Source organism: Propithecus coquereli, unplaced genomic scaffold, assembly GCF_000956105.1.
Source record: "Propithecus coquereli isolate 6110/MARCELLA unplaced genomic scaffold, Pcoq_1.0 Scaffold39, whole genome shotgun sequence".
Taxonomy (NCBI): domain Eukaryota; kingdom Metazoa; phylum Chordata; class Mammalia; order Primates; family Indriidae; genus Propithecus; species Propithecus coquereli.
Window position 1 is genome coordinate 2,077,523 of NW_012149618.1, and position 14,620 is coordinate 2,092,142.

A 14,620-nucleotide genomic window follows, 5' to 3' on the forward strand; every position below is an offset into this window, starting at 1 on the left:
CGGCCCCGGGGGCGCCCATGCCATGGAGAAGCTGGCGGCCGGGCTGGCCGGCCTGCGCTGGAGCATGGGCGCCTTCCCGCTCGACCTCATCGTCAGCCGCTGCCGCCTGCCCACGCTCGCCTGCCTCGGGCCAGGTACCAGGGTCGCTGGGGATGCGGACTGGGGTGCACGGGGAAATCGGGGGCTCCCCAGGCAAGTGCTAGCGGGACTGTGAGGGGGATGCGGACCCTGTCCTCCCGGCTCCCCAGTGCGGGCCCCGCGCGGCTGCCGGAGCGCCTCCCTTGGAGACCCGGGACCCACCGGCCCAGGTCCACCTCCTGGGCCCCGCGGACCGGCGCGGGGACAGAAACCGGGGACAGGGCCCGAGACAGAGTTTTCCGGCCCAGCTGGAGCCCGGAGTGCGGCCAAGACACCGCGCCCGCCCCGTCGGTGCACCCCTTTCCCCCGCCGCTTCTCAGCCCCCGCCCCGGCCGCGCCCCCCTCTGTCCCTTTGTCTCCGGCCTCTCACCTCTATCCTCCCGCATCCCTTGGCCTCACACTCTGCCTCCCCCCCACCCGCCGCCTCCACCCAGCCCCTCTCAGCTCCCCTTGGAACTCTTCTCCAACCCTCTTTTCGCGTCCCGGGGAGCAGCCTGGGGTCCTCACGGGTGGGCAGACCACCTTCGGGAGAGGCCCAAGTGAATGGGGTCTGCTGCCGGGCGTGCCCCCCAGGACCCCCAGCCCTTCCCCACATCTCGTCCCACTTTTCCATGGGGTCTGGGGCCCCCGGCTGCTCTGCTAATGGGATGGTGCTTGGGGGCCCGAGCGGGGACCCCCGGAGGCTGTGCGGAGCAAGGGGACCGTTTGGGGGAAGGGGGGGGCTGCTTGGCTGGGGGAGGGGCGGGAGCCGGGGCTGGCAGCCAGGCCGGGGGTTTTGTGTATGAGAAGAATAGGGGTTTGGCCCGCGTTGGCACATTCGCTTCCCTGAATGCTAATGGGGCCCGCGGCCCGGGCTCCTCTTCTCCCCGCCGCGCTCCGGAGCCCCTCCTCTGGCCCGAAGCAGCAAGGAGTGGGCACAGTGAGCGTCAGCGTGTCCCGTGAGCAGCCTCTGTGGGAACGTGCATGCCGCGGACGTCGGGCAGGGGTGCCCAGCAGTCCAGCGTCTTGTTCTCTGGATCGGCGCCGGATGGTCAGCGCCGGATGGTCAGCGTGTGATTCTGAGCCTGTGTCAGCAGCAAGGCTGTGTATGTCTGCGTGTGAATGGGACGTGCTGCCCCGGGTTCCTGGCCACTTCCCACACAGGTTCTTTGGCATCTCACCATCCTGGGTGTCTTTTCTGAACTCCTCAGTCTGGGTGGGGCCTCCTTTGGGTTCTCTGACACTTCATGGCACCTTGTCTTGTCCCCTACTGAGCACCCCCTTATAGCGGTCAGTTTATTGTCTTCCCACTGGGCTGCAGGCTCCTTGAGGAGGGCATCCCTGCCTAACAGATTATGGATTGAATGAATGAATGAATGGGTGAGTGAAAGAACAACTGGTGTGGTGGCTCAGCTGTCTGTGACAGTGTGTGGCTATGGCTGTGGTCACCATCAGGGTATGAATGTGTGATCAAAATTGTGTGGCCTTGAAGGTCCCTGTGTGCCCCTGCGTTTGGGAGGGGCCCCTTGGTGGGACCACGAGACTGAGTTGTGTCCTTTGGGTGACAAGCATCTGTCACTGTGGGCCGTTGTGGTTCAGCTGTTGGTGACCATGACGCGTGGCCACTGGTGTGTGCCTGTGTGGCTGTGGCCAGCAGGCTGGGCCTAGGAGAGCTCCGAAAGAAGTTGGCAGAATCCAAGGAGAGGTTCCTCTGCCCCAGGAGGCTAGGAGTTGCGGAGAAGGGCTCAGACGACACCCTGCCCTGCGTTCACACACACAGATACACACACAGAGTGCCGCCCTGGCCCCCACACATACTACATGCATATATTTCATAGAGCCCCCAGCCGTCAGAGTAAACCATTTCCCATTTGGTTGGCAGAAACTTAGTAAGTTATGTCTGAAGGGGCTGCGAAGGAGGCGTTCCCCACCCCCACCCTGCCCACCAGCTGCAGCCAGGAGCCGGCCCCTTCGGCCTCCTGGAAGCTGGGCCGCCTTTCCTGCTCCCCTGGAAACCGTTGCTGGGGTTGGAGCCTCCCAGACCCAGGCCCCTCCCAACTCTCAACACCTCTGCCCCAGCACAGCTTCCCCCAGTCCCCTGGGCTCCCCCTTCCTGCCTTCTGAATCTGCCCCCCTAATCTCTAAGCCCAGCCGTCATCCTGTGGCTGGGAGGATGAGGGCCGGGAGAGGGAGAGCCAAGGAGCCGCTTCTCTGAGATGGGGTTGGGGGTTTCTGGGGGCCTCTCTCCTTTCTTTGAGGTCCCCTGAAAGTAAGAGATTGCCCGCGGCAGTGGGTGAAAAGGAAGGCTGCCCATGGCAGAGCCAGGAACCAGCTCCTCTAAGCCCTGCCATCCTCCTGACCCATGCGTGGCTCTGGGGGAGCTCTCACAGCTGGGACCACAGGGGACAGTCCCTTCTCAGCCCTCTCCCTCCTCGCTAGGCCTAGGCACTGACCTGGGGGCTGAGGATTGTGCTGATGTGGATTTGCCTGGTCCTGAGGCCCAGCTCAGGTGTGTCCTGCTCAGTAAAGTCTCCCTTCCTCGCCCCACCCCCCGTCAGAGCTGCTGCTGCCCTCTCTGAGTCCCCAGACACCCTCCCCTCAGGGCCTCAAACTTGCCATATTCTCTGTTACATCTCTTCCCACCTCCCTGGGGGCCTAAGGGCTCCTGGAGGGCAGGGGCTGGCTGGCCTCATCCGCTGGGAGCCCCCAGCCCCAGCACAGGGCCAGGGACAGCAGACACTCCAGTCGAATGATGAATGAGGGGCTGAGGCTGGGCTGGGAGCAGGGGAGTGGGGGCCCCATGGGGAGACTCACAGCCTGACTCACAGCCCCAGGCCACAGCTGGCAGCCGGCCTGTCCCTGAGCTTCGCTGAACTGGACAGGATCGTGAGGAGCTGTCCCCAGGCTGGGTCTTGGTGAGGAGGTCACCCTATTCTTTCTGCTGCTTCTAACAGTCTCCCTTTCCCTCCTCTTCTGCCTTCCTTTCCCCTCCCAGGGGAGTACGCGGAGGGCGTCAGTGAGCGAGACATCCTGCTCATCCACTCCTGCCGCCAGTGGACAACAGTGACAGCCCACACCCTGGAGGAGGGCCATTACGTTATCGGGCCCAAGATCGACATCCCGCTGCAGTACCCAGGTGTGCCCAGCCAGGGACAGATGGCATAAAGCCAGTGGGGGTGTAAGCAGGAGGGGCTGGGGCCAGGGGTAGAGTGGGGAATACTTGGGGGAAGCTGTCGCTGACCACCCTTCCTTGGAGCTGCAGGATGAGCAGGACAAGGCTGGCGGGGCTGTGGGCAGGGTTAGGGTTAGAGTTGGGGCCCAGAGGTTTTCATAGCGTTTAGTGGAGCCCGGGGTTTCTGGAGAGGTGCGCACAGGTTTACAAACCTTTGATTCACATTTTATTTTAAAGTAGATTTTAAAGTAATGATTAAAAAATACCCACATGCTTAAATTGCTACAGGCCAAATCTTAACCCTAAGTAGAGACCTTCAGCATGTGCCTTGTGCTGCCTTATTGACCCTTTTTCATGCAGACCCTCAAAGAGAACATCTCCTGCCAGGGTCCTCCTGGTACTATGCAACCAAAACTCCAGAAACGAAGGGGTGCTCGGGCTGGTTAGATGCTGCACCTGTCAGCTCTAATCCTGTTTTCCCAATTTCCCAATTTTTCTGTTAAACCTATTGTTTTCAATGATTAACTTTATGAGTGAATGCTAAAACTATAGACTTTTAAAGATATGCTAATTAACTACTTTTATCTGTTTTACATATGATGTTGACGTATAATAAGATTTTGTTTGAAGAAAGGATTCTGCTTCCAAAAAAGGAAGTATAGCCCTTTCATTTTACAGATGATGAAACCGAGGGCCTAAGGAGGGAAGGGACTTGCCCAGGGTCACACAGCTAGGGAGGGAAGAGCAAAGGCCAGACCCAGGGATGCTGACTCAGGGCTGTGTCTGCTGTACCACGCCAGGAAGTCATAATTACTGTCCCCTGGGTCGGAGGGATGGGAGTCTGGTGGCTCTATCCCAGAGACACCTGCATGCAAGCCCAGGATCCCACAGCTACTGCGTGTTAAACACGTACTGAATCCCCATCACTGGGCTGAGGACTTTTGTTGTTTCATCCTCACGGCAACCCTGTGAGAAAGTCTTATCAGGTTCATTTAATTCACAAGGAAACCGAGGCTCCAGGAGTTTCCATGGCTGGCCTGGTTCTGTGTTTTCTGTAGGAGGCTGGGAGGGTACCCAGTCGCCTCCTCACAGGTACCCCTGCCCCTTTCTGGCCCTGGGTCCCTCCTGAGCCAGTGGGACGGGGCTAAGCAGTTTACACGGGCTTCTGCTCTTGACAACGGTCCTGTGAGGTGGGTACCTGCACCCCCACCCCCCATTAGAAGATGAGGAAATTATTAATAACTCAAGTGTCTTTTTGACCTAGGGTTCTATCCCAGGCCTGGAGCCTTTGGGAGTCTGCTCAAGCTAGAAATTTCCCAGCTTGGCTCAGGGAAAGGTCCCGGGTCCTCTTCTTGGGATTAAAAAAACAAAGGTTGGGAAAAACCCTCACTGACAGAAATGTGACTTCAGGGACTTTGTCCATTTCAGTTGTATCATTAAAACTCCGGAAGCCAAGGCACAGTCTCCCAGGGCACTGTGGGTCCAGGGAACTCGTAGCTCTTTCGCCCATCTCTTCTGGGGCCCCTGCATGTGTATGTGGGTGGTGGTAAGGGTGGGCGGCAGCCACCCCCTGCAGGGGGAGGGGAGGCAGAGGCCCCCTAGATGGGGGAAGGGCAGGGGCTGGGTGCAGGTTAATGCGGAGGCTCTGAGTGCATGGAGGCTCCACGCCGATTCCTCCTGATGAATTAATAATGGCACGGGGTGGGCAGGGCAGCCGGCTGCAGACCTCGGAGAGAGCCAGACTGCAGGCGAAGGCAGGGGAGGGGAGGAGGGCGGTGCCCCCTGCGGGGGTGGAGGGCGCTATCCATTGACCAGGTCTCCAGGCTGTGGCTCACTGGTCCCAGTGTCAAGGAGACAGACCCCCAGTGGTCCTGCTGAAGGGGCCAGGTGTTTTCCTAAGCAGTGCCATTTCCCAAGCCTTGGCTTTGTGCCTTGCAGAGCACTTGGCAGATGCACCTGTGAGCCAAGTAGCATGTTTCCATTTTACAGATGGGAAAACTGAAGGGCAGAGAGATTAAATAATTTGTCCAAGGTCACATGGTTGGCAGAACTGGGATTCAGCCAGGCCTGTCCAACTCCAAAGCCTGTGCTTTACCCACGTTCTTTATCGAGCCTGTGCTGTGGGTCAGGTGCTGGGAGGACGGGGTGGTCAACAGGACCCTGCTCCAGCCCTTAGGTGCTTTAGGCTGGGAGGAGCAGGGCAGACAAATGTGTTCTGGGCAGGCAGGGCCAGGGGGCAGGGGCAGGCAGGGTGGGGCAGGTCCCTAGAGCCATGGGGGACGGGGAGGCAGGAGAGGAAGCTGCCCCTGGGCCAGGCTGCAGGGTGGAGGAAAAGGCTTTCAGGGGCCAGAGCACCGCTCCCAGGAGGTCTCCCTTCCTTCCTCCCAGCAGTAATGACCGGTACTGGGCTGCAGGCTGTGGCCAGCGGGGGTGCTGGGTGCCATGGTTACATCGATCTTCCCTGCCACATCCTCCCCCGGCTCTAGCCCTGACTTGGCTCCAAATCTCCCCACAGGGGGCAGTGGGCATCTCTCCCTGCCTGGCTTCTTAGGGTTGGGGGGTTGTGTGTGGATATGGGGGAGGACGTTGGGTGAGGAAGGGGGGCTGCTCACTGCAGGATGGTGGCAGACCTGCTCCTGCTTCTTGACTCCCAGACCCCTGCTCCTTGCTCAGCCCCCTCAATATTTTATCCCTCCTGCCCTCTAGGGCCGTGGCACATCTGGGGCATCTTCCCACGGGGGTCCAAGGGCGGTTAGGACTTTCTTCTGGGCACTTCCCCTTCTCTTTCTTGGCTCTCATTTCTCTCCCTGCTCCTAGATGTGGATGCACAGGCCCTGCCTGTGGCCCCCAGCTCTTTATACCTGCACCAAGGGGGTCTCAGTCTGGGTCTCTGGCTGGGTTTGGGGGGTCCAGAAACCCCTGGCACTGTATGTAAAATTGTGTGTGTGTGTGTTCATGCTAGGAGTACAGTGTGAGCATTTTTCTGGGATGGGGGTCTCCAAAGGGTCAAGATCCTCTGCTCTTCCTCATCCCTGAGCCATCTTACTTGCCCACAGCAGAAGCTGCCACCTGTGGGCTGGTGACTTCCAGTCTGTTACTCTGACCAGACATCCCCAGGCTTTGCACCCACACCAGCGGCACCTGCCCTAGGAGCACTGCCTGGAGGCCCCTCCCCTGGCCTCCCTACATCGGCTCCTGCCCCACAATGGTTTCCTTCTGAGGTCCGAGTTTGGATTAACAGCTCTGCCATCTCCATTTCTGACCAGGCTTGTGGCCTCAGTACCCCATTCTCAGTCCCTTCCTTCCCCACCACCCCATTCAGTCACCCAAGTGTTATGAGCCTCCGTTCCAAGTCTCTCTTGGTCTGTTCACTTTTTGCTATTTTCTGGGTCTTCTCCAGAACACCTTGCTAGAGATTTACCTGACTGGGAGACTCCATTGGGTCCCATTTCTTGCAGAATAAAGTCCCACTGCCTAGCAAGACATTCAGAGCATTTCAAACTCCATTGCAGTCTACTTCCCCTCTTGTCTTCCACTCCCCAGGGCATGCAACATTTGGAGCAGGCAGCATTTGGGGCAGGCAGCTGCTTTCCTGTCTCTGCTCTTGCTGTTTCTTCTGCAGGGAAAGCCCATTCTGTAAAATCCCTTTCGTTCATAAGGTGCGGGTGAGCGATCCCCTCCGACTCCGCCAGGCAGGTCTCTCCCACCCAGAAGTCCTCTAGCTCTTTCATAGCATCAGTCTGTTGTAGTACTTGTCATATCCGCCACCACTGGATACTTCCCGTCTTGCCCACTCTATCTGGATCTCCTTGAAGGCAGACAGTATTTGATGCAGATTTGTACCCTCTTTAGGGCCTAGCGTAGTGTTTGACACGTGGTGGCTGCTCTGTAAATGTTTGTGGAACAAATAAATAAATGAACTATGACTGAAGCAACCATGGGGAAGACGTTCACAGCTAGAGTCACCGTGTCTTCTCTTGCCCAGCTGTTCCCTCCCCGACACGAGGCTCTCTTCCTACTGTATAAAGCCGAGGAAGAGGCCATCCATCTGATGCCAGGGCGGGTCACAGCCTGGCTGTCTTTGTGCTCATGTAGGTGTGCACATAGAAGGTATGTGGCCAGTGAGGTGAGACAGTTTATATAGAGGTGGCAGCTTCACAGACTAGCATGACTTCTTTAAAGTCTGTGTCTGCTGGGGGCATCTGCTGAGCCAGCCAAAACACAGCCCCCGACCGCAGGTTGGGAAGGCCTCCTCTGCGGGTGGTGGCTTTGTTGGGCTCAGGTCAGAGCCTGTGGGACAGTGGGATTGGATATTGGACCGGGGCAGAGTCTGGGAGCAGAGCTGGGGTCACGGTGGCTCTCCCAGGGCATTCAAGGCCCGGGGCTGGACCCTGCTCTGCCCAATGCATCCATGTGGATCAGCGTCCAAGGTGGATGCACAGGATGCCACATCCAGGCAGGGCCCAACATCCTCTGTCCCAGCCCCTTTAGATGAGGACCCAGGGGCCCAGAGAGGGAAAGGACTTGTCTAGGATCAGAGGAAGTCAGAGCGCAGGCTGGGACCAAGCTAGGAGCCATACTGGTGCTTGATCAGGGGCCAGCTTTGTGTCCAAATCTTTGGGGCCACTGCAGTGGGTTTCTCTGGGCAGGTAGCCGCTAGCCTCACTGCACACCCACAGGCTCTCTTGAGGTGAGGGCTGGGCTCTAGTTGCTAGGGGTCTGTGCTCACCCCCTTGCTAAGGCTTGAGCCAGGTGACCAGCCCCCTACGGCCATGCTGGTGAAAACCTGCCCTTCTGCCCACCTGAGTCCCAGAGGGGCTGGCTGAGATGATGGTAGCAAGGAGTAGGGACCATGAGCACTCTCAGGATGCAGGCTCCTCACAGGCAGGCCCACCGCAGCAGCCTTTGTGCCCCCTCTGCAGGGAAGTTCAAGCTCCTGGAGCAGGCCCGGGATGTGCGGGAGCCAGTGAGGTACTTCAGCAGCGTGGAGGAGGTGGCCAGCGTCTTCCCAGACCGCATCTTTGTGATGGAAGCCATCACCTTCAGCGTCAAGGTCAGTCCTTCCTGTAGCAGGCACCGTGTCCCCACACCACCCCTTCCCCCAGGGGCAATCCTGACCCTGGCTAGAGGGTTGCCCTTAGGATCCATGAGGGAGAGTGGCTTCTGGGGACCCCTTGAGGGCCTTTGGCACAATCAGGCCACCTCAGAAGAGCAGGATGTAGGACTCACTGGTGAAGGACTTCTGGGGGAAGTAGAAGCAGTGGGGACTGTGGGGAGGGGTCATGCCCTGACTTGGAAACCTTTCAGTGCAGTCTGTCCCCGGCTGCCCAGCACCCACTTGCAGAGGTGGTGGTGGTGGTGGTGGTGGTGAGCAGGCGGTGCACATGGTGCACATGGTCCCCGCTGGGTACAGATACCTCTTTGCTGTCTACAAACCCTCTTGTTCTTCACCGATTCATTTCTTTTCCTAGTGACCTTGTTGGATGGGTGGGGCATTATTATCGCCCAAATAGTAAAGACAATGATAATAAAAGTTGACATTTACCAAGTCCTTTCAAAGTATGTCAGTGTACATAGCCTTTTTGATTCCGCAGCAACTCTTGGGAGTAACGGTTATCACAGGCAGCCACTAAGGCCCAGAGAGGCAACTCGGTTAAGGCTGCACAGCTCCCTGGGCCTCTCCAGGAGGGAACGTGGGGCTCCGACCCACAGTCCAGGGCTCTTGATCTGGTCTCAGTCCTGGGAGGGCGGCTCTCTTGTCCGGGACGGCCGTGTGGCTTTTCTCGGTCGGGCTGAGGCCTCGCCCTGTCTCTGGGATCCCCAGGTGGTGTCGGGCGAGTTCAGCGAGGACAGCGAGGTGTACAACTTTACGCTGCACGCAGGCGACGAGCTCACTCTGATGGGCCAAGCGGAGATCCTGTGCGCCAAGACCACCAAGGAGCGCTCGCGCTTCACCACCCTCCTGCGCAAGCTGGGGCGGGCCGGGGCGCTGGCCGGGGTGGGCGGCGGCGGCCCGGGGGGCGCGGGGACCGCGGGCGGTGGGGGCGCCAGGCCCATCAAGGGCAAGATGCCTTGCCTCATCTGCATGAACCACCGCACCAACGAGAGCCTGAGCCTGCCCTTCCAGTGCCAGGGCCGCTTCAGCACGCGCAGCCCGCTGGAGTTGCAGATGCAGGAGGGCGAGCACACGGTGCGCGCCATCATCGAGCGCGTGCGGCTGCCGGTGAACGTGCTGGTGCCCAGCCGGCCGCCGCGCAACCCCTACGACCTGCACCCGGTGCGCGAGGGCCACTGCTACAAGCTGGTCAGCATCATCTCCAAGACGGTGGTGCTGGGGCTGGCGCTGCGCCGCGAGGGTCCTGCGCCGCTGCACTTCCTGCTGCTCACGGACACGCCGCGCTTCGCGCTGCCGCAGGGCCTGCTGGCCGGGGACCCGCGCGTCGAGCGCCTGGTGCGCGACAGCGCCTCCTACTGCCGCGAGCGCTTCGACCCCGACGAGTACTCCACGGCCGTGCGCGAGGCGCCCGCCGAGCTCGCAGACGACTGCGCCAGCCCGCGCCGCGCGCGCCTCTGCCTGCCCGCGCCGCGCGCCCCCGCGCCCGCCCGCGTCCCCGGCCCCGCCGCGCCCGTGCCCGCCGGCGACGGCGACCAGGAGTACGTGAGCCCCGACTGGGCCGGCGCGCCCGAGCCCGCCGCGCCGCCCGCCGAGATCCCCTACGAGGAGCTGTGGGCGCACCAGGCGCCCGAGGGCCACGCGGAGGAACGGGCCCGGCCGCCCCCAGGCCCAGACCTCATCTCCTTCGGGGCCGCAGGGTCGCCCCGTCGGGAGCCTGAGGCGCCGCCGCCTCCCGTGCCGCCCAAATCCGAGGCGGTGAGTGACCGCGCTCCAGACCAGAAGGGTGGGAGCCGGAGGCGAGCTCCGTGGGCTCTGGCCTTGGGGAGGCCGCCCAGCCTGCGGGCCTGAGCCCCAGCCCTGGAGAGACAGACTGGCAGAGGTGTGGGGAAGGAGAGAAGAAAATGGGCAAAGACACGCAACAGCATTTGTAGTAAGGGGTACCAGGGGCGGTGGCACCGGACTGTGGGGACAAAGGTGCCAGTTAGGACTCTAGCCACAGAGAATTTGGTAAACAGTGTTACCCAGAAGGTTCCACGGAACAGGAGTCCTTTAGGTTGTCCAGTGGAAAGGAGGGTCCTTGGTGAAGTGAGTTTAGAAAATGTGGGATTCCCAGCCCTCTCCATCCGCCGCACGTTGGAGTCACGGAACATTGGTATATCAAGGGTCTGAAAAGTCCTGCACTAAGGAAACCCGTTTATCTTCGTTTAATGCAGAATTCCCAAACTTGTTGGCAGAATATTTTCCTCTGCCTGTAGCACCCCTCAGCATCTGGTGAAGTCCACTTTGGGGTGCTTTACCTATAAGAAGGGGATCCAGATGGCAGATGCTGTTTCTTCCCTTTGTCCCCCTCTGCCACACCTTTTCCTTCTTTCTCCTTTTCCTTGAGGAGGGATGTGTCTGTTTCTCTGATTGCTTTCCATCTGCTTCTGTGTTCTTTTTCTTACACTCGTGACCCGTTTCCGAGGAGTAGGAGGCAGTGTGTGTGCTGTGGGAGCGTGTGGGCACGTGAGCTAGGCCGGAGGGGCTGGAAGGGGTGGGGTGGGTGGCTGGCTGGGGCAGCAGTTGGGGAAGAAGGCAAGATGTCTCTTGGCAAGAGGGGCAGGTGTCTGTCCCAGACACTCCCTTGCCCTGGTGCTTGAGGAGGGGAAGATAAGGAATGTCAGCTGCCTGGAGACTGAGGCAGAGTCATGGCCCTCTGCTTGCAGGTGAAGGAGGAGTGTCGCCTACTCAATGCCCCACCTGTGCCTCCCCGGGGTGGCAGTGGCAGTGACCGGCTCTCGGGCAGCCCTCCGGTACCCCCCCGCTTCCCCAAGCTGCAGCCTGTCCACTCGCCCAGCTCCAGCCTCTCCTACTACTCCTCTGGCCTCCAGGATGGGTGAGTCCCTTCCTTCTCTTGGTCCTGGGCTCTCCTAGGGTGGACCGAGGTAGGGGAGGGTGGGGAGGGGAGTACAGTGCTGAGGAGGAAGCAGCCTTCAGGCCTGGGTGGTTCCGAGGGTGCAGGTCCCGGTGCAGTAGCTGAGGGAGAGGAAACTTCTGTCCAGCATCTGGGGCCTGGGGCCCAGCGGCCTGCTCTGCCACCTTCCTGCTTCACTTGTTTCTTTCCTAAATGATGAGGGTCGGATAGGAGCAGTGCTCTGCTTCCCTCTGCCGCAGGATAGGGTGCTCCTTGCCAATCTCAAATTTTTATTTAATTCAGTTTATTCTAATTTCCACCTGTGTTTTCTGTCCTGGACTGGGAGATGCTGGAATGAAAGAACAGGGTGATCCCAGAGGGTCCCAGGCCTTGGGGCTGGGGCACAGGCCAGTGCTGCTAAGACTGGTGGTTTGCTGCGTTGTGTGTGACTCTGTCGTGTTCCCTCTTGCTCTGCCTTTCCTGTTCTGTGTACCTGTATCTTTCTCTGCCTGCAGGGTGGGTTCCCGCAGTGGCAGTGGCTCCCCGTCACCGGATGCCTACTCGCTCTATTGCTACCCGTGCACCTGGGGAGACTGCAAGGTGGGCGAGTCCTCTAGCCGCCCGCCCCCTGGACCCCTGCCCTCTACCACGCAGCCCAGCCAGGCCTCCCGTGCCCTTGCAGAGCCCCTGAGCAGTCGAGCTGCCTCCCTCCTGGGGGCTGACGCCGCTGTCAAGACCTACCACAGCTGCCCACCTCTGCTCAAGCCCTCACACCCCCAGAAGCGCTTTGTTCCGTTTGGAGCTCTCAACCCCTTTTCCGGGCCTGCCTACCCCTCAGGCCCTTCAGTGGCCTCCTCCTCTGGGCCCCCAGCCACTGTGGGTCCCCTGGCTACCTCTAGCCCTGCGTATTCCCCAGGCCCAGCCTCACCAGGCCAGGCCTATTCAGCTGCTCCCCCCTCCTCCTGCCCCACGTCCTCCTCCTCTTCCTCTGAGTGGCAGGAACCAGCCCTGGAGCCCTTTGATCCCTTCGAGCTGGGGCAGGGCAGTTCTCCAGAGCCTGAGCTGCTGCGCTGCCAGGAGCCCAGAGCTGTGGGGGCACCTGGGCCTGGGCCCCATCTTTCACCACTTGGTCCCCTCAAGGCCTTTGAGCCTGAAAGTTTGGTGCTGCGGCAGGTCCCCACCCCACTGTCACCAGCTGCCCTGCAGGGGCCTGAGGCAGGAGGAGCACGGCTTTTTCTCACTCAAGGGCGCCTGGAAGGGCCTCCTGCCAGTCCCAGGGATGGAGCCACAGGCTTCGGAGGCCGGGATGCCTCCTGGCAGCCCCCTGCTGACCTGTCTGCACTCTCCCTGGAGGAGGTCTCTCGAAGTCTGCGTTTCATTGGGCTCTCCGAGGACGTGGTGAGCTTCTTTGCCCGAGAACGCATTGATGGTAGCATTTTTGTGCAGCTCAGTGAGGACATCCTGGCGGACGACTTCCACCTCACCAAGCTGCAGGTCAAGAAGATCATGCAGTTCATCAAAGGCTGGCGGCCCAAGATCTGAACTGCCCAGCCTGAGCTGCACAGTTGGAACGCTGGCATGGAGAACCTGGGGGCCAGCCGTGGGTCTACCAGGGGACAGTATTCCCTGAGAAGCAGGTCCTGCCTGCGGGGAGGATCTATGCCAAGACTGAGGCTGCTCGGCGGCAGGAGTGAATCCAGGGGAGACGCACTTGGAAATGTGGTCCCCTGAGGTCAGACGCCTGCATGTGGGGACATCTTGCCTTTTAAGTGTGCAGACTATGTGGGGAGGCGGCTGGAGGGCACCACTGTGCACCTGGGACTGTGAGGCATTTGCTGCAATTCCCACAGCAGGGCCGAGAGCTGGCCTTCGTGGTGACCTAACACCTTCGGTGCCCTGCTATAGACATTCACAGACATCTTGCACTTCTCAAGCTTGTAGGTTCAGGTTAGGGACAAGGGAATGAAGAGGGCCCACAATTCAAGCACAAATCCCCCAAGTGCCCATTCTCCTTTGTGCTCTGTGGGCTTTTGGCCTAAAGCTGCCCGAGAGTCGGGGTGTCGATTTCTGTGTCTCTGGGATCCCCTTCCTTTCGCCTCTGCTCCGCCATGATTGAGGTGCCTGGCCCTGAACACAGGCAGATCGTGAACGAGCCTGTACCCCAGCACCTCAGAGGTGCCACCTCTGGGTTCTGGTTTGTGGGAGACGGCTTTGGAAGAACACTCTCTGCTATCGACCTGCTCCTCTGGTTAGGGAGGCACATGCTCCCCAGACGTCTCTAGCACCCTGGCTCCCGTTCTGACTTCGCTGCAGCCAGTCATCCCTCCCCTCAGGGGGTTTCAGTCGCAGAATACTGACTGTGTGGAAGGGCAGGTCGATTTAGGTCAGCTGCTCCTTGATTCTAGAAGCAAGTGGTGGTCAGTCACTCTCACTTCTGCCAGTCTCCTGCCCCCATCATTTGGCTCTGACGGACATCTGGTGTCCCTCCCCGGTTTTCTGTCACTAGCACAGCAGGGTCCAGTTGGGAGAGAAAGCACAGTGGCTTGGGAAAGCCTGCCTTCTTCCTCCTCCTGGGGCTCAGTCCTGCCCTTGTTCACATGCTTCAGAGCAGATCTTTGTGCCCTTGAGTCTGAAGCGTGGTGATCTCCGTGACACCCAGAGCTCTGGTCATTGTGTACAACCACCCCATCCCCACCCGACCCCACCACAGCTGCCCACCCAGAACCACAGAACAGCCACTGGTGTCAGGGCCTCAAAGGTACCAGCCTTCTCTTCTGCCTTACCTAGTCTACCTAGATATTTATTTACTCCATTTTTTATCTTAAGAGTAGCGAAGCCATGCTTGTGTCCATGCCCCAAGCAGGCTGCCTCAACTCTGACAGAGGGCGGTCAGAGAGTAGAGCACAGAAACTGTGACGTGGAGACATTTGGTTTTCTTGCAGATCATTTAATGAATCCTCATGGACTAGTGAAATAAATGCTAGACCACTAAAGAATAGTGCAAGTGGAATTGTGGGTGTCAGCTGCTTTCTTCTTTTTGGAGGGCCACGGGGACCCATGAACACAATGTATATGGCTCTGGGCAGGAGAGGACATTGGAATGGTGTGTGCATGTGGCCCATTCCCATGTCCCTTGTTCCCTTCTGCAAGTCCCTCACCAGCCCCTCCCTGCCCTGCAAGAACCCTCCAACTCCTACTCATGTTTTGACATAATTCACACCTACCTGGTTGCTGAAGGGAAAGACCCAGATGTCAAAGCTCAATATCACCAGCCAAGGCCCAAGTTTAACTTCCTGCATTGGCAGAATGCCTGCCTCAGGCT

The 14,620-nt window shown here is 59.5% G+C and overlaps 1 protein-coding gene across 2 annotated transcripts; it reads left to right on the forward strand.

Annotated features, from left to right (window-relative positions):
- Window positions 1–6: 6 nt before the first annotated feature.
- On the forward strand, window positions 7–14,306 carry GAREML (GRB2 associated, regulator of MAPK1-like). 2 transcript variants are annotated; one of them, XM_012652487.1, is made up of 6 exons: window positions 7–134; window positions 3,113–3,253; window positions 8,212–8,342; window positions 9,114–10,160; window positions 11,111–11,280; window positions 11,814–14,306. In XM_012652487.1, exons 1-6 carry the CDS (start codon window positions 23–25, stop codon window positions 12,838–12,840), a joined length of 2,628 nt encoding a protein of 875 aa, XP_012507941.1. In that variant the 5' UTR covers window positions 7–22; the 3' UTR covers window positions 12,841–14,306. The 2 variants fall into 2 exon arrangements, with proteins under 2 accessions (XP_012507941.1, XP_012507942.1); XM_012652488.1 differs by lacking the exons at window positions 7–134; window positions 3,113–3,253 and adding an exon at window positions 7,600–7,745 and having other exon boundaries at window positions 11,814–11,898; window positions 12,298–13,024.
- The last annotated feature ends 314 nt before the right edge of the window (window positions 14,307–14,620 follow it).

Excerpts from the sequence above, each read along its gene's own strand:
- GAREML (XM_012652487.1), top strand. The coding sequence starts at position 23 with ATGGAGAAGCTGGCGGCCGGGCTGGCCGGCCTGCGCTGGAGCATGGGC. Across the intron at positions 10,161-11,110 it reads TGCCGCCCAAATCCGAGGCG|GTGAAGGAGGAGTGTCGCCT; the intron begins GTGAGTGACCGC and ends CTCTGCTTGCAG. Across the intron at positions 11,281-11,813 it reads TCCTCTGGCCTCCAGGATGG|GGTGGGTTCCCGCAGTGGCA; the intron begins GTGAGTCCCTTC and ends CTCTGCCTGCAG.